At 48.5% G+C, this 18,610-nt stretch overlaps 1 protein-coding gene across 1 annotated transcript in view; it reads left to right on the top strand.

Moving 5' to 3' along the window:
• LOC142578895 (cell adhesion molecule Dscam1-like) overlaps window positions 1–18,610 on the top strand; it is a 186,294-nt gene that overhangs the window by 66,291 nt on the left and 101,393 nt on the right. The window contains exon 3 of the mRNA XM_075688568.1: window positions 5,299–5,661. Coding sequence (XP_075544683.1) covers window positions 5,299–5,661 — 363 coding nt within the window. The remainder of the gene's footprint in view (window positions 1–5,298; window positions 5,662–18,610) is intronic.

Consider the following 18,610-nt stretch of genomic DNA (forward strand, 5'->3'; position numbering starts at 1 on the left):
CCGGGAGACGGTTGTGCTTGAGCATCTCAAGAAAGAATAACCGTAAAATATTTTTGTTCTAATGCGACCACTCATGTAGTCTAATGACAACAAAGATATCAAGAGCTGACGTATTATTAATAACTGCTGCCATGCAGTGAATATTTTTATTCGCTGTTGCACTGCAATGCCGTGACTACATATAAAATCTATCATTACAGGTCAACTTTGTTTTAATTTTATTTCACATATCTATAAATAACTTTAGAAGGGACGCTATAATGTCCGCCCCCACGGCCAATCTAAATAAACCAGATACTTCTTGCTCCAGTCTACATTTTGAGTCCTTGATAAGTTTGTAAATAGAGAGTGACCCACGTACCTGTGCCAAACCAAGGTAATGTTGTTTGCGGTCGCTTGGAGCAAGTCCGACTATTTCTTGTATTTCACCTAACTACATAACTAATTAGTAATAATTAATTAACTTTTCAAATAGTAAAATAACAGCAAAATTGTCAATAAGAAGATTGTAGGCAATGACTAAAAATTCCCGATCAATCTTTCTTTTGCTCTATACGTACTAAGTAAAAGTGTTTTTCCAAGCCTGAAAGAAGCCCCAACAAAGCATGCGAAAAGTGCCGGGCGACCGGTCGCGCGGTACTTCCTCGTGTTTTGCGGGCTTTCTTCAACGCTTAATTTACCAATTTATTTAATGCACCCACAGATTTTCTTTCGGCGCCACCCTCTCCAAACAGCCTTAATCCAGCTGCACTCAAGAACGCATTCACCAGCCAAGGTCCTCGGACCATGGCATTGTGCATAGTTGGCAACGAAAGCGTTATTACAGTTCCTCAGATAGGCAAGCCCCGTCGACAGCTGACAGACTAGTTGTACACCTTTACAGCTGCGCCCTGCCAGTCCTTTTTCTTTTTCCCTCGTTCTTTGTTGCAGCCACTTGATTCCCTTCCCCCGGTGTATAGTAGAAAACCGGGCGTGCGTTAGGTTAGCGTCCTTGCATTTCCTTGCTTCTCTCCGTGAAAAAATGTCTCCTTACTATTTTTTGTGTAGGCTTTGCCGTTTTAAACATATTACTGCAATGGTGCACGCTTTACAGGCATAAAACCAAGTCCTTTTTTTACCCTGTACTGCTATGGTGCACGCTTTACAGGCATAAAACCAAGTCATTTTTCCCCCTGTCGTCAGGTCGGGTCGATTCAGTTTGACGAATTCTTGCAGCTTGGCGTGTCTAGGGTGGTACGATCAACAGTTCCATTGCCGTATGCATATAGTTGAATGCTGGTTCTTTGCTCTGGCTCCTAGCACAACAGGAAACGAACAAGCAGAATGACTTCCTGCAAGGATACACTACATATGCACAAACCCAACGCACTGCCGTGCTGGCCATGAAAACTTTCACAGCCCAAAAATACGACCCAGACACCCAGACAGAACACACCCTAATCGAGGTTTTAACGGAACAAAAGACGCAGAAAAGCTTATTCGTGGCTGGCGTGTACAGCCCCCCTCGCGACCAGCTACCGGACCTCGATGACTTTGTATGAGAAATCAGGAAATCCACGAATGGACACCAATTCGTAATAATGGGCGACTTCAGCGCCTCGCACACGGCATGGGGCTATCATACCACCACGAGCAAGCGTGATAGAGCGCAGGATGCCACCCAGCAGCACAGACCTCCTCTCCAGGCCACGAGAGTTGGAAACAGCGTCTCCAGGGACGCAAACCCCGATCTTACCTTTACAGCGGACGACCCTTGGGCAGAATGGAGTCGACTCCACGGAACCTTAGGTAGCGATCACCATACCCTCCAATTAGATCTAGCACACACCCGTAGTCAGATCAAGACCGGAATTGCAGGGCTAAATGAATAGAAATCCTTTAGGGACAAGCTAGATTCTGGAGCAACCATAACCGGCATTGACGAGTGGCTCAAAAATGTATTAGACACAGCAGAACGCCACACCAAGATTATACAACTCGATGCCGATACGCCCGCGGTCGACGGGCATCTTCTCCACCTTTGGGAGGCCAGCAGTGGCCTCCTCAAGAGATGGAAGCGACAAACACTTGACAGAAAGTTAAAGACACGCATCGCTCTCCATACCAAAAAAAGCTCAAGACTATGCGGAACATCTCGTCAGACAAGCTACAGGAGACATTGAGCACGAATAGGACTTGGCACTTTCTATGCGCACTCCTAGCCACTTAACTCACCAACGCGAAGCCTAAGCAACATCTCCACAGAATTATCCACAACCACGCCGGATCAGAAGAACACCTCCTGCGGGAACTACAAAAGAAATTCTGCGGAGACGCACCCTCTCCCGCATCAACTCGCAGCATACTCTCCATAACTCGACCGACCCTTCACGCAGGCCGAACTCCACGTAGTGCTATCCAAGCTGGCTAGAAATACCAGCCCCGGTAAAGACCAGATCGTCAACAAACACTTCCGCAACCTACCGCAGCAGGCCACCGCGGCTCTCCTCCGGAACTACAAAGAGTGCTTTGAGAAAGGAAGACTGCCTGCTGTATGGATTCACTCGAATATCACCATGATCCCCAAGCCCAACAAACCTCTCAGCTTGGAGAACCCATGCCCCATCTCCCTCCTCTCGGGCGCGGGAACGCTTTTCGAACATATGGTGCACGACCGCATTACCCAGAACCTCGAAGACAACAGCCACCTACAGGACACCATGTTCGGCTTCAGACGGCGCCTCTAAGCGCAGTACATACTCTTACAACTGAAAGAAGGCCTTCTAGAGGAACTAAACATTTGAAGCAAATACTCCACAGTGGCAGTAGACGTCGAGGGATACTTGGATAACGTTAGCCACGACGCGATCCTCGACAACCTCGAAGGCACCGGCTACGGCACTAGGACCAACGCGTACGTCAGAAAGTTTCTGATGGAGCACACGGCAACCGCGGGGATCTGCAACATCCGCAGCGAAAGCTTCCTACTTCCAAATAGAAGCATCCCGCAAGGGTCGGTCATCTTACCGCTACTCTTGAATGTAGCTATGATCAAGGTACCCAAACTCATCGAAACCAGACGAGATCTGCATCATGCGATGCATGCTGATGACATCACGTTCTGGACCAGAGCTACGAACAGTAGAAGGCAAGAAAGCAGCTTAGAAGAAGCCGTAGACATCATCGAAAGCTATCTCCGAACCTGCGGCCTCCGCTGCTCCCCCGAGAAGTCCTCGTTCTGAAAGCAAGAACGGGAGGCCCGCCACCCAGTTACAAAGATCCCGACCCCAATGTCACCTGCAACGGTACAACAATCTCGAAAGTCGATACTATACGAATACTTGGACTCCACATCCTCAAAGACGGATCGGGAGCTGCCAGCTTACCGAGACTACGACGCACCCTTTCGCAACTCACACAACCCGTCAAGAAGATCTCAAGCCAAAGAAGTGGACTCAAGGAATAAGACACACTAAAAATAACGCAAGCACTGCTCACCAGCCGCATCACATACGGCACGCCGTACCTGGCTTTAACGAACGGTGAAATAGAAAAGCTCAACCTCATGATAAGGAAGGCAATCAAAGTCGTCCTGGGAGTCCCCCTCCCCCCTCCCGTGGCCTCCACTACACGTTTCCTTAAGATGGGTGTCCACAACACGTGGCAAGAGCTCACCGAAGCGCGCAAGAACAGCTAATGGAACGACTCAAGCTCACGCCCACCGGGAGATCAGTACTCCGACACATGAATTAGAGAGAGACGTTCGTCGCAGACACGGAGAAGAAAGAGTGAAGCCCACCGGACGTTCGTGAATTTACATCGCACGTGTCCCGCGCAACATGCATCCGATATACCACAAGATTAGAAGATAGGATGGAGCAAACGCCATCAAACGAAGGTTCAAGCAGAACCCGGACTCCCGCTACACAGGTGCGGCCAAGTATCCGCATCGAAATGCGTACGGTCTCAGCTTCGTAGACTCCCGAGCGAGGCTGGGAGTTAGCATCGGCAACCATCAAGGCACGAAAACCGGAAACGGCTGAAGAAGCGGCAATCTCTGCTTGCACAGATGCACAGACGCAGCCGTTGTAGTCACCGACTCACAGGCCACCCGTAGAAACTACTTGAAGGGCCGTATCTTGGCCGATGCACTCAAGATGCTAAAGTGACGAAGTACTCCGCTCCCGTACACCTGCGTAACATGGGTACGCTGACACGAGGGATTAGATGGGAACGAAGCGGCCCACACCTCTGCCCGCGAACACGTCAGTCGGGCTCCCCTCGCCCCACGCGCTCTCCGACCCGCGGCAGAAGAGGCGGAGGCAGTACCCACCAACTAACTATTCGGCCATATCATAACACTACAGGCTCGAGCGTGGAGTGTACCCTCCACCGCACCCAAAACTCGGCAGAGAAGAAAGCATGATCCTTAGACGCCTACACAGTAACACGTACACTCACGGAACGATAATACACCACCTCTACCCGACGCTCCATGGCTACCTCTGACCACTCTGCAACGTACCCGACCCCCTGGCACACTTGCTTCTGGAATGCCCGTGGCAGGCAGGCAGTGCAAATGCAACCGGAAACGGATGTGGAACGAGCACAAGAAGCATATGAAGAACACCAATACGAAACGTGGGAGGCCAATCACGCCCTCGGGAAACTGGAACACCAACCATAACTCATTGCCAGGGCCAAGAGGGCAGTCGAAGCCAGAAGGTTTCTGGACTAAGGAGCCTTCCACCTCAGTATACCGGGCTTCGCTCGGGACACTGTTCCAAATAATAAACGTTTCTTTCTCTGTCTCTCTCGTCATGTCGCCCGCTAGCCCTCCCGCACAAAGACTTGAAATATCCATTAGGCAGTGAAGATGTCACGTGTTTTTCTTGCCATTTGGTCTCGTGACAGTTTTGTGACAAAACAGATAAATATCTTAAGTAGGACTGTTTGAAACAGTCTGGCCTCAAATTTACAAGGCAGATGAAGTTGGCCAGGTTTCAGCTAATAAAAGATCAAAAGCTAGTCATTAAGCATTCTTGCGTTGTAAGCTCGAAAGTATTCAATGGGCCAATGAATACATTGATTGATTGATTGATTGATTGATTGATTGATTGATTGATTGATTGATTGATTGATTGATTGATTGATTGATTGATTGATTGATTGACATTAGAAACGTTGACAACACATGTGTTCCTGACCTCTAAATAATCATAAACTGACGAATAATTAATGTTACTGAATTGCGTATCCTTACATTTACGGTCTGCACAACGATCATGTTTCCTCTCTCCTTCTGCCTCTGTTTTATAGCTGCTGCCATTTGCGTGCTGGCGAGCCAACCCGACACCGCACATGGAACCTCCGGGCCTCGCTGGCTGAACGAGCTTCCCGCGCGTCTCCTGTTCTCAAATTGGACGGGCGCCACTGTGCGCTGCTCGGCCGAGGGGGACCCGCGCCCTCACGTGTGGTGGGTGAGCGCGACGGACGGGCTGAACGCCAGCGCGCTGCCGGTGGCCTCCCGAGCACAGCTGCTCACGGTCCACGAGGGCACTCTCACCTTCCTGCCCTTCCGGGAGCACCAGTTCCGCGCGGATTTACACCGCGGGTCCTTTCGCTGCCGCGCGCACAACTCCAGGGGCACCGTGCTCAGCACCGTGGTGCACGCCAATGCGGGTGAGCATCATTCATCTACCTACGGGGCAGAAACCTGGAGGCTTACTAAAAGGGTTCTACTCAAATTGAGGACGACACAACGAGCTATGGAAAGAAGAATGATAGGTGTAACGTTAAGGGATAAGAAAAGAGCAGATTGGGTGAGGGAACAAACGCGAGTTAATGACATCTTAGTTGAAATCAAGAAAAAGAAATGGGCATGGGCAGGACATGTAATGAGGAGGGAAGATAACCGATGGTCATTAAGGGTTACGGACTGGATCCCAAGGGAAGGGAAGCGTAGCAGGGGGCGGCAGAAAGTTAGGTGGGCGAATGAGATTAAGAAGTTTGCAGGGACGGCATGGCCACAATTAGTACATGACCGGGGTTGTTGGAGAAGTATGGGAGAGGCCTTTGCCTTGCAGTGGGCGTAACCAGGCTGATGATGATGATGATGATGATGATGATGATGATGATGATGATGATGATGATGATGATGATGATGATGATGATGATGATGATGATGATGATGATGATTCATCTACATGTGTCTTGACTCCCTGCGTTGTTTTTTCTCCTTTACTGAAACCGACACGAGGGGAGAGCGAGACAAAAATTATCAGACTTCAGTGATTATCCAGTTTTCGAATTCATTCACAACCGCAGCAGCAGGTTCTCACCACTGATAAGCCAAACCAAGAGCGCGAGAACTACACAGACACACAGACAGAGATGAAAACCACAGCGATCTGAGAGCGATGCACTACCAACAAGCCCAAGCATCCATTTTTGTGAATTCTCACAGCTGAGATCGGCATCTTCTCAAGAACAGCTTCTTCATTGCATGCACACAGCTTAGGCCTCGTCCGTTACAGTATCGTCTGTTGTGGCACACGAAAAAGATGCACAGACATCACAAACTTCAGGTTCTGTTAAGGCATAAAACGCCACATATGTCACCAAGCACCAGAACTACGGATAGAACAGTGGCAAGTGTGTCTATCTCACAAATGGGTGTTTCAATCCCAGTTGCAGGGAAAACATGGGGCGGTAGATGGAAACTCAAGACGATGAGCAAAACGAGAACAAGGTAAAAGCGGGAACCAACGTTTCGACATGTGGACTTGTCTTTTTCTTGGCGACATATGCTTTCCTCGGCACACTACATATAGGTAGGGTTCTTCTAAAGGGGAGAGGGGTTAAGGCGGGTGAGCGAGGCAAAGACGGAGGGTATGTTAGCGGCTAGGGTGTAGAATTGAGAATAAAGGTGTGTTGTTCAATGTCGCGCTGGAGGAATTTTAGGAAGAGTCGTGTGTTAGCCGGTGTCACCGGCCGTGTGTCACCGGGGGATGGGATCATCATCTCCGCTGGAGGTCAGTGAGCTATCGTCTTTCTGAATCCCAGTTGCAGTGGTAGTAAAAAGTGGTCTCATAAAGTTATGGAGAAAATCCAGTTCCTGAAAGGTTTCTTGTGAACTGCGTAAATTGACATAATGCTCTTGGTCCTCCGTAGTTATCGAAACAAGCTACCGTAGATAACCATTATGTGGTCCGAGGTCGCTCGACAAAGATACGACTTAATTCGAAAGAGAAATCGCATTAAATAAATTACCCCGGCCCTCACGGCTCTGGAACCAGTCTGTAGCCTAGGGAAGTGTAAAAGAGGGTTCTCTTTAAAGCCAAGCTCATATTGATGAGATTCGTACTCTTTTATTTCATTAGGCGCATAGAATCGTTAGAAATGTAATTTCTATTCCGCGGGTGTCTTAGCTCCTTAAGCCGGCTTCTCGATATCTATTCTCGCTCACTTGACCGAATAATTGCTAGTCGTTTAAGCGTGGGGCATAGAAGCCGGCTTAGGCAGCTAAAAGTCATGCTGAATAGAATTTACAAGAATTCTAACGATGCTCTGCAATAGGTCTAACGAAATAAAGAACACAAAGCACATCAATATGAAGTTGGCTTTAGAGAGAAGAGTCCTCTTTCACATTTCCCTGGACAACAAGCTGGTTCCAGAGCCAGGAGGGCCGGAGCACTTTATGGAATGCGATTTCTCTTTAAGCTCAAGTCGAATGTTCGTCGCGATGTGGCGCCATTCTTCAGAGTCGTCCCGGCAAGGATTGCTGATCCCATTTATACCCGCCATTGTTAAAGCAGCGCCACTATACGTCTGACTATCGGGGTCCTTGATTTATGCGAACGGTGCCGAAAACGGCAATTGCGGATTCCCGAGGACGAAATAGGCACTCGCTGGCGGCTCACTCACTCATAAGTCTGTGCTTTTCTTTCTTTTCTTTTAGGCGCACTGAGTTACGTTGTGCATACCTTTTTTTTATTTTTTGCAAGCAGCTCCACCTCGGCCTGTGAGCGCCTTCGACGATGTAAGGCAATTTAACAGAAGACCCGGGTAATCTACTTTCGACGGAAGAATTCTTGCTCATTCGTACCTGCACATTCGTTTTGCAGTTTTTTAGTTGAGCCACCCTATACTTAGGTCCCTCGAACCACAAATGAAAAGACAAATAAAGACAAATTTAATGCACGTACAATTGGGGAACGACTAATGCTGGAGAGCTGTTCCACGGACCTAAATCGACGGGCACCTTTTCGAACCCTTAAAGGCCTGAAATGAGAAAGTATTGCGCCTCAATGTTGACGTGTTTCACGACTGAATGAAAGTGAGAAACCGTGCTAGTAATGGTCCAATAAAATGAAAAAGTAATGTGCCAAGCTATTTTCGTTTATGCGACTAAATGTCTCAAAATTCGACGGCCCTGATTTGAACCCATCAGCGTAAGCAGAATAAAGAGATTTCTAAATCGTCGTGCTAGTTATCTCCACGCACTTGTCGTTTCGCGCTATACCTTCACTTTATCATGGATCCGTACCAACTTACCCAAATGTCAACCTTGCAACAGTATACTTCTAAACCATGTTTCAGAAATATACCACGGTTGTTGCTGTCATACTTTGGGAGTGAGCTTGTGGACGTTACAATGATTGCAATCAAGGAAAAGCTACGAAAGTGTCCTCAAGTATTCTAACACACGAAGTAGTGGTAAAGCGGCGGCTACGACAGGATCTTCGTTTAATTTCTTCTCTGGTCTGTGTTCTCGCGTAACCATTATCCCCCCCTTTCGGTGGCCTCGCCTGCTGGAATGGCCAGAGTCGAACGATATTAGATTATTGTTTATGTCAATACTGATTTTCTTGATTCAAGTGTGCTGGCGCCCTCCGTCGGAAAAGCGCTACTGCGAACTTTAGCCATGCGTCCTCCGAAGAAGGCGACGCTAATCTCTCGATGAAGAGGCAGGCTGGTTCCTCAGAATCCCGGAGTAGGCTGCTAATTGTGTTGTACATAGGTTCCACAACGTAAGTAGAATATGTTTGCAAAAATGTTGCACTTACTAAATGAAATCTATGTGGAGCAAATGTTCTTGGGCGTCTTGTTCTGGTCTAGTTTGCCACTGTTACGGTATAGTGTCACATCGTCACGTCGTAGTGACGACGAAGAGCACAGTTGCAAAGCGGTTAATCACGAAACCTAACTTTATTGCGTGAACGTGTGCCCACGAAAGCAAGTAACGCTCGAAGCACGACGATAGCGGCGAGCACAGTCGGCGTTCGCCCAAATCTGATCTGCGGCTCAATCGCGAAGACTTTTACGCGTGACCCTTCGAACGTTCCGGTGTAATCGCTGGCACTTGCGTGCCTTCCCGGAAGTACTACAAAATTCGTATCGCGCATGCAATCTGATTACACAGAGTTCGGCGAGAACATACGCAACAGATAGAACCAACGATAACATTCGAGTACGTTACAAATCATATAAGCGCGTCTTCAGCTGAGCGATAACGTTAAGTTATTAGCGGCTGAAATGCAGTCCCTGGAAAAAGGGTAAATATGTACACGTGTCAATATCACTCTTAACGCCGTTCCACTTAAGTTTCACTAACTATAAGCGGAGCGTTTTAGGCCTGTTTCACATAGATTCCACCAGTTAAGCGACACATATAAGCAGTAATGTTCCACTTATTGAAACTTATCTAAAGCATGAACAAGAGTGTAGGACAGTAAAGCGTTCGAGATCACAAGGGCCACCTCATGTTCGATGTTTGGTGGCGAAGCGACCTTCTCTTTAACAATATATATATATATATATATATATATATATATATATATATATATATATATATATATATATATATACATATACCGTACTGCTCTTCTGAGCCCGCGAAATTGGGGTCCGCGCTTTCGCTAAGGCAAGGCAGACCGCAAAAGGTGATGTGCTGCACCCAGCTATGATGGGCACCTGAGACACCCGTGGCATGGAGGCCCTGGGGCTTCCACGCCATCTTCGTAAGGTCGTTGCCATTGGCCTGCCGCCTTCGCTAATAACATGTCAAACATCACGATTAATTGGGATTTCCTATTACGAACACTTATATTGTAAGATCGTTATGTGAATACAGGCCCAGGTACCTTTGGTAGCAGACGCGCCGCCTCCCGGACCTTGGTAAGGGCAGCCCGAGCCGGCGAGCGGAAGCGCAGCATTGTGCCCCCGTAAATTCGCCTTGAGGTGCGTGTGTTTCAAATGCACTTTCATTGGGGTGCTGAGGCGCGACGTATTGATCCCTGTATTTAATAATTTAGTGTTAGCCAGGCGGCGAAGGAGCTGCCGGCGGTGGGGGTGTGGGTACCGCCACGCGTTTTTTCAAACGTATTCGGTTGAAGCGTTTCGAAAAGGCTTGTTTTAATAGCCTCAGTTTTGAGTTCCCTTACCACCGCTGGTAACGGTGATCGTATGAGTTGCCATCATTGATGTGATCGCGACAATTCAAGGCTCGGACACGAAGCGCGCCACGTGCTACAAGCTTGTTTCTATATAGTTATCCGATACCTGACTCTCTTGTCGCTGAAAGGGTCTGGTTTTCCTGCTGATGGTCACGATGGCCGCATGCCAATCGTGGCCACTTATTCCCAAAACTCCTATTGCATACACGTGGTGGTGGTTGCGATGTAGTAGCAGACGCGGTCGACCTGGCATGCTCAGCCGCCAAATGTTCCGCCTAAATATCTCATACATTTTTCGCAATGGTGTGTCACCAGACTTTGCCCAACTTCATGTCGCGAAGAAAGGCAAGCAAAAGTCGTGGCGCTCCCTTACTGATTACTGCGGACCCTTCAGGGAACACTACATCTTCACAGCTCTCTTGGGTTAGACCTTTCCTTGCGGACTGCGAAGAAAACTTCTTTCCTCGTGCTCTTACATATAACACTGCGGTCTGCGATTGCCCTTCACCTCGTAAAGCGTCTCGTAATCACTACGATTGCTGCGATGCTAGGATTGCTGGAATACTGGTGGCCAGTGAGAAAGCACTGTTATATAAGAGATGTGTTGCGAATGCGGGCCCTGAAAACATAAAAGCTCTTTGATTATCACGAACGTCGAAACGCTGTGCGGAGGCATATCAAATGATTGCGCATTGATGAAGCACCACGCTACATCTACCGGAGCGAAAAGTATAGAGACGCAGAAATGCACAACACAAGCTACTGTAACGAAATGGCATAAGAGACAAAAGGAGTGTTCACGGTCTTCGAGATTATGGAGAGGGAAAGATGCAGGATTTGATGCTTAAACAAGATATTAGCCTTTCTTGTCGCCTGTCATGCTGCTACAAGGGCTGAATGACAATTATGCTATACACAGTGACCACATACAAAGCCAAAACACTCCGACTCTCACTGTGCACAATGCGTATTAGATTTTGAAGTTGCTCAAGCTATCGTTGTCACTACTTCGCTACTTCAGCGAAGTTGTGTGCTGTTTTTTTTCTTTTTTCTCCAGGTTTTCGTGTTTTTTTCTTCACTATTCTCGATTCTGTGTTTTAGGTTCAGAAATATAAGCAGAAGCCCCAACAAGACTATTTACTTTGTGGGTCATGGGACGCAAGGAAAGCACCATTACCCTTTCCCTGCCATTCAATAGTTTAGAGTGATGCCACTACGCAAAAATGTTCAAGCAATGTACCGGCACATATCGGACTCAAATTAGAACCTTGCGGCCACCATGAAAAGATTACGGGTATTATTTTTCTTCTGTTTTTTTAAGCACGACGTGTGATGTCTTCCTTTGACCCGACCCAATTTCACACTACCTTAAATCTAGCAAGTTATCCGCTGTGCATATCACTATAAAGTTGTTTTTAACAAAAAAATGGCACGCACGAAAGAGTTAGAAAGATTAACGAGAAGGAAAAGTCCGACCAAAATTTATTTTAGAACCACGTGTTTCGGAGCCCGACCAGCTCCTCCTTCAGGGGTGAGAGGGCGTGAGGCATTGGCAGCGCTCATATGAGTTTTTGGCGTTTTTTTTTCCAGGTGCACAGCCATTTTTCATAGACCTTTAGAGTAAACGGCTGGATGTGTTCCATGACGAAAGATTCATGTTACCCGGAGCCTTCTGCATGTGCCAGGATGCCAAAAAGGACCCGCCGCCAGTGGTTGTTTTCTCTCTTCGAGACGACAGTACCATCAGGGCTATGTCACCAAACAGGCAGATATCTGCCGAATGCTTACTTTTGAGTTAGAAATATTTACGTAACTTCCGCAGGAAAGCAGCGTGCACTCTTATAACGGCTGGGTGGCTCAATACTGACACCGTCCCCGGCTCCGTAAGTCCCACTCGCACTCCCAACCGTTGATCAAAACGAGGCTGATAGAATCCGCAGATTATAGAGTCCTTATTGCTAAAACTGAGTGGGTTTGCTTTCTTTATTTCTTTTTTCTGCCACTCCACCTTTCTCCTGCAAACCGTCTCTCAGGACGGAGACGTTAAGCCGCTAAAAGCAGCCTCACGTAAAGAAAAATAAACAGTCGCCATCGACTTCTCGTTTTCCAAGGTCTTTTGAACGCGGCTTTGCTCCACGTTGCTTTCGTAGCTAAGCGTATACACCAACTGACAGAGCGCAGCAGTGAATATACATAAAAATAAAGGGAAAACGCGAGAACAGCAAAGACAGAGATGCACATAGAAGAGTGAGGAGAGTGAATACTTTCACTCAGCTCACGTCTCATGTATATACCATTGGGCTGAAGCTACCAAATCCACATTTTTCGCTCGGCGGAGGATAGAAGAGCCCAAAGACGATAGCAGGACGTCTTCGAGCATTCCGCACACGTCTTCGAAAGCAGCGAGCACAGTGAAAGACAGAAAAACAAATCGGCTAGAACATAAAACACACACACGCAGCGATGCTCCAATCCCAGTGCAAACACGCTTGCTGCCTTCCGCGTGTGTTCAGCAACGAAGGCTTCTTCTGCCTGTCGGTGATGTCGTCTCCTGCACGGACGACCCGGTGCAGACGTTGATGCGAGTAATACATTTCTGCCTACCACTGCGTGGCGGCTCAGCAGCTGTAGAGTTCTGGTGCTTAATAGCGGATTGTGTTTGGTTATCAACCACTGTGGACGTATTCCAAGGGCAATCATATAAAAGCAAAGGCGTCTGTGAACCGAGGTTTATGTGCACGTTGACGAACGAAACCCATTTGGTCAAAACTGTTCTCGAGTCGTTCACTACATCGTCTCCTGCAGCCTTGTATACTTGGAACGTCATTATCACGGCTAATAATTACATAAATTTTGTGCTGTTAATGTAAACCATACCTTGCGGGGAAACAGCGCGAAAAAAAAAGGAGACAGGACGTACAGGACAAGCGCTGCCCGTTATTGCGCGCTGTTTTCCGGTAATGAAGCCATACCAACAAGCTCCAGTTGAGATCCTTTTAAACGAAACTTGTTCATGTACATACCTATTCCCGCATGGGCCGTAATGTGCCTACTGTATGCTCTATGGCAAAGAAGTCCGACACGGCTGTGGACGGCACGATGGACGCGGACAAGAAGACGCAACAGCGTAGGCTTAGCCAGTCACACCAGGAACAGCGTCTAGCCCGAGCCCCACTTCAGCAGCATTGGCGATCCGGCTGCGGAGCTCTGCACGGCGCACTTTTTCTTCCTTACAACATCCCCCCCTCGCTGAAGACGGAGGCGCACAGGAGGCCTAACGCGTCGTGAGGACGAAGGGCTCGTGATACGGCTTGAGCCGATCTACGTGCACAGTTTCGCGGCCTCGGCGACGCGGGTCCGTAGGGCGCGTCAGAGGTTCGATGACGCAGTTCACCGGAGAAGTTTGCTGTAGAACCCGGTAGGGCCCATGGTATCAGGATACAAACTTGGAGGAGACACCTGGTGTCGAAGCAGGAGGCACCCACAACCAAACGAGAGCGTCAGGCGAAAACTGGTGGTGGGGGCGCCCGTCGTCATGACGAAATTTCTGTAGGGCTTGTTCTTGCGTTGTAAGGCAGCGAGCTAGTTGCCGACAATCTTCTGCATACCGGGCGGCTTGGGAAACAGGTGTACCCTCTGATAAGTCGGGACAGTAAGGAAGAATAGTGTCAATGGGAAATGATGATTCGCGGCCATATAGAAGAAAGAAGGGAGAAAAGCCCGTATTGCCGTATTGTAGGCGTATGTGACATAGGGAAGGATGAGGTCCCAGTTGGTGTGGTTGCAGGCGACATACATCGAGAGCATGTAGCCAAGAGTTCGGTTAAAGCGCTCTGTCAATCCGTTTGTTTGCGGGTGATATGCGGTGGTACAGCGATGAATAATGCGGCATTCAGCGAGAAGTTCTTGAATGACATCGGCGAGAAAGACGCGGCCACGGTCGCTCAGGAGTTCGCGGGGAGCGCCGTGACGTAGAACGAAGCGCTGAAGAAGAAAGTAGGCAACGTCACGAGCCGTCGCGGCTGGCACAGCGGCCGTTTCTGCATACCTCGTGAGATGGTCTACAGCTACAATGACCCAGCGATTACCATCAGCTGTGTATGCCAGAGGCCCGTAGAGGTCTATCCCAACCCGGTCAAAGGGTCGCGAAGGGCACGGCAAAGGTTGCATTGGTCCAGAAGGGCGGCAAGGATCAGGCTTCCGGCGTTGACATCCTGTGCGAGAGCGAATGTACTTTTGCACAAATGTGTACATACCATGCCAATAAAACCTATGACGTAGTCGGGTGTAGGTCTTGAAGAGACCAGCGTGTGCGCACTGAGGGTCGGCGTGGAAAGCGGCGCATACTTCAGTGCGGAGCTGCCGAGGTATTAAAGCAGCCATTTGCGGCCGTCGGAACTGTAGTTACGGCGATAGACAATTCCGTCGCGGATGGCGAAGTGCGAAGCTTGTCGGCGTAACGCTCGGGATGGTGCACAGCGCAATTCTTCTTCCTTACAGCTCAAATAAAAAAAAATCAATCAATCACGCAGGGTTACTTTTGCAGATACATATGTAGATTATGTAGGCGTTACTGCGATGCAAAAAAAAATTACCGACGATTACGTTACTTCCTAATGCGAAATTTGAGCGCAGCAAATAAGCTGTTTCACCTTTTGGATAGATTGAGGCAAAGAAATCGAGCAACACATGTATGCGCTATCACATAATTTTTTTTTATTTTTCACACGTATTCCTTTAACAAAGACTCCACTAACAGTTCTTGACAGTCATGAAGGAAGCTTTGTGGTCGGAGAAATAGACTGATATATGTTCGACTTGGTACACCAATGCTTGATTCTCAAAGACGAGATCTATACAAGTGCCTCGCGAGGTTGTCACAGCCGTGGGGGAAGCAGAGGCTAAGCGCCGCCGCCGAGAAGACCCTGCCGTTCGCGCCGCCGAAGCGGAGGCTCATCGCCGCCGTCGAGAGCAACCAGCAGTAAGCGAGGCTGAAGCAGAAGCTCATCGCCGCCGCCGAGAAGACCCTGCAGTTCGCGCCGCCGAAACGCAGGCTCATCGCCGCCGTCGAGAGCAACCAGCAGTAAGCGGAAGCGGAGGAGGGCGGCGTGTACACCCAGCGGCAAACGATGGGGGCAGAAGCGCGCGCAGCAAGCGGACAACACGATAAAGGGAGGAGGGAAGAGATAGCAGCGACTGACTGATGCCGCTGACGGCGATAGTGAGTCAACCCCAGCTATCCGCCACACAAGAACAGGGGGGGGGGGGGGGACCCTTTCCTCCTCTTTCTGCATGGCGGCGACGGTGTTCTATGCAGTCACGTTATCTTGACTCTCTAGCGGCGTCAGCGGCATCCAGCGGTATCAGTCGGTCGCTGCTAGCGCTGGGGGGATGAAAGGGGGGCGGAGCTGGTTACGAGGCCGACGCCGACGACGACGCCGACGACGACGCGAAACCCAGGAACGGACGCCAAAGAGCTGCGCTCTAAAACAAGGTGGCGCAGGGTCACTGCGTTCGTGTAAAGCCGCACAGTTCGAAGTAGAAGTACTTGAGTACCACATAGCAGAGGAAACGAAACAATTAAACTTCAGTTCCCTGTCATTCAATTCAGAAAGAAATCAAAAAGGTAAGATACGCTTACCTCCAGAAAAGAGAAAAAAGGACTTGAAAACGAATACAGCTCACGCTTCGTGATGCAGCGGGATTGGCGTGAACTGTAATAGCCAGGCTGTGCGCTATGCTTGCACTAGCGATGATTACGCATTCCAAAAGCCTTGCATTGTCGCCTAGCTGTATTCTATAGTTCTCGGCTTCTGGTAGCATGCCCGTCGTGGCAGTCGTCTGGAGTCTATCGGAGCTCCATGCAGGAAGACCCGAGTCAGGTCCACTCCCGATTTTGGCACAAGTTCAGGTGACTGTATAGTTTGCGCAGAAAGCGTTGACAAGTAACTATAAGCGCTGGTTGTTAGAAGCGGAACAACTGCGCCGCTGCTTGTACGGGCCTCTTGGTACCAAAGCTGAGCTTGCGCGTTTAGAAGAAAGCAGAATGTTTATCCTCTAGGCTTCGAGGGCTATATTGACTTTCGTCTACTCGACTATCGGTTGTTCCACTTGCAGAACGACACATCGTCAGCTCCATACGTTCTCTCCCTGTGCTTTCTGCCCCCTCTCTTGCTGGAAACAATTCCAATTTCGTTGACGTAACCAACATGTTGTCTGCACTCAACATGGCTTTGCAATTTCCCTTTGCGCACTTAAATTTCGCACACTTGTGCTTTGCAGATCTAAGCCACATGCAGTCTAGCACCATTTTTCAGCCCCGAAGACAGTCCCCCTGAAGCTTTCACCCCTCGGCACACTCGCGTATTTCGCGTTGCAACAACGGTAATGTCGCTCTGGTTGTGAGAACTTCAAGCCGACACCCGCTACTCCAGCTGTCAGACAAGCTTGGAGTGAACCCAGCTGCGCAACTAATGGTTCCTCTTTCGCCATTCTGGCGGGTATATATGCATGCATGTGTTGTGCTTCGTAGCGTCTGCAAAGCACTTAACCCGAGTTTTGAGCTAATTTGCTTCGGGCAACAACTTTAGCGAGAACCAGTGAATGCTTGGATGGGCGTCCCGTTTGGTTCTTAATTTCGCTAATGAGCAGCCATGTTGCGCCCCCATCGAAGTGAAAAAGAAAAAAAGAAGCAGCCACGCGCAAATCATCTTGTCCGGAAGCAGAAACGACTCATTCCGAGTGTACTGGAAGTTGAATTAAACAAAAGCTGGGGGCAACCGTTCGTGTCTAACGACTTAACTCGAGAGCAATTAGCAGTCAGAGGACGAGAGGAAAGCCGTGTACTACTTTGGCACGCCTTGTTGCTTCGCTCGCCTCTTCTCAGAAATAAGCGCGCCACACCTAATGGCTTCTACAAAGGAGGCATTTGTGCGCTTGCGTATGACGCAATCTTTGAGGTAATGCCTCTTCAGCTATGCAGTAGCTCGCGTGTGCCAGCACAACGATAAAGTAAATTTCGGCGGCTATTTCAAACGCATCAGGGTGTGCCACAGAGATTGTGCGTGCTCTTATTTCAGCAATAGTCCGCGAATCGGCAGACACTAATATGAAGTTCTAAAGCCCGGCAAGGCGAATACTTTTTAAGTGTTTGCGCTGATTGATTGATTGATTGATTGATTGATTGATTGATTGATTGATTGATTGATTGATTGATTGATTGATTGATTGATTGATTGATTGATTGATTGATTGAGTGAGTGAGTGAGTGAGTGAGTGAGTGAGTGAGTGAGTGAGTGAGTGAGTGAGTGAGTGAGTGAGTGAGTGAGTGAGTGAGTGAGTGAGTGAGTGAGTGAGTGAGTGAGTGAGTGAGTGAGTGAGTGAGTGAGTGAGTCATTTGCGCAGAGTAAGAACTGTTTCAATTTTCACTAGAGTGCTAACCAGTTCCACTTTCGGAACCGTCAGCCTCTACGTGTTCTCCCAACAATGTATGACGCTGTGGAGATGTTTGAACAATTGCTATTGCAAACTGGGTCAACAATTGCTTACCGAAAGAACTCTGAAATTTAGGTGAAATATTTTCATTTCCGTACATGTTTGAGCGCCGTCAACAAATAAATCTTTACTTGGAGGTATTTGTAATCGTGTAGTCTGCCATATTACCAACGCTTTACTAATCATGAAGAGGATAGAATACCCCTAATTACTTTAATTGATAAGTTTACCTGGTGAAATGTCACAAAGGCACTCGCCCCAATACTTTGTCCAAATACCGGTTACGGCTGATAAGCTTGATGACGAGGGTTTGATTTCGGGCTGCGTCGGCCAAATTCTGTGGTGAGCTGAATGCAAAAGACGGTCGCTTGCCTAGATTTCGGTACCAGTCAAAGAAGACCACGTGGTAAGAACTTGGTGGGAGCCCTCTCACAATCACAAATCTCAAAGACACGTTCTCACTTAGGGACATAAAACCTCATAATATTTCTTTCTAATTTTTCTGTCATTCGTGTTTTCACTCATTTGATACAGCGTAAGTGCGACGACGCCAGTGAAGGAGTATGTTTATTTAGGTCAATTACTCGCAGGGGACCCTGATCATGAGAAGAAAATTTACAGCATAATAAAGGTGGGTTGGAATGCATACGAAAGGCATTGCCAGCAACTGACTGGCAGCT

This window comes from Dermacentor variabilis, chromosome 4 (assembly GCF_050947875.1).
Source record: "Dermacentor variabilis isolate Ectoservices chromosome 4, ASM5094787v1, whole genome shotgun sequence".
In the NCBI taxonomy this organism is placed as follows: Eukaryota; Metazoa; Arthropoda; class Arachnida; order Ixodida; family Ixodidae; genus Dermacentor; species Dermacentor variabilis.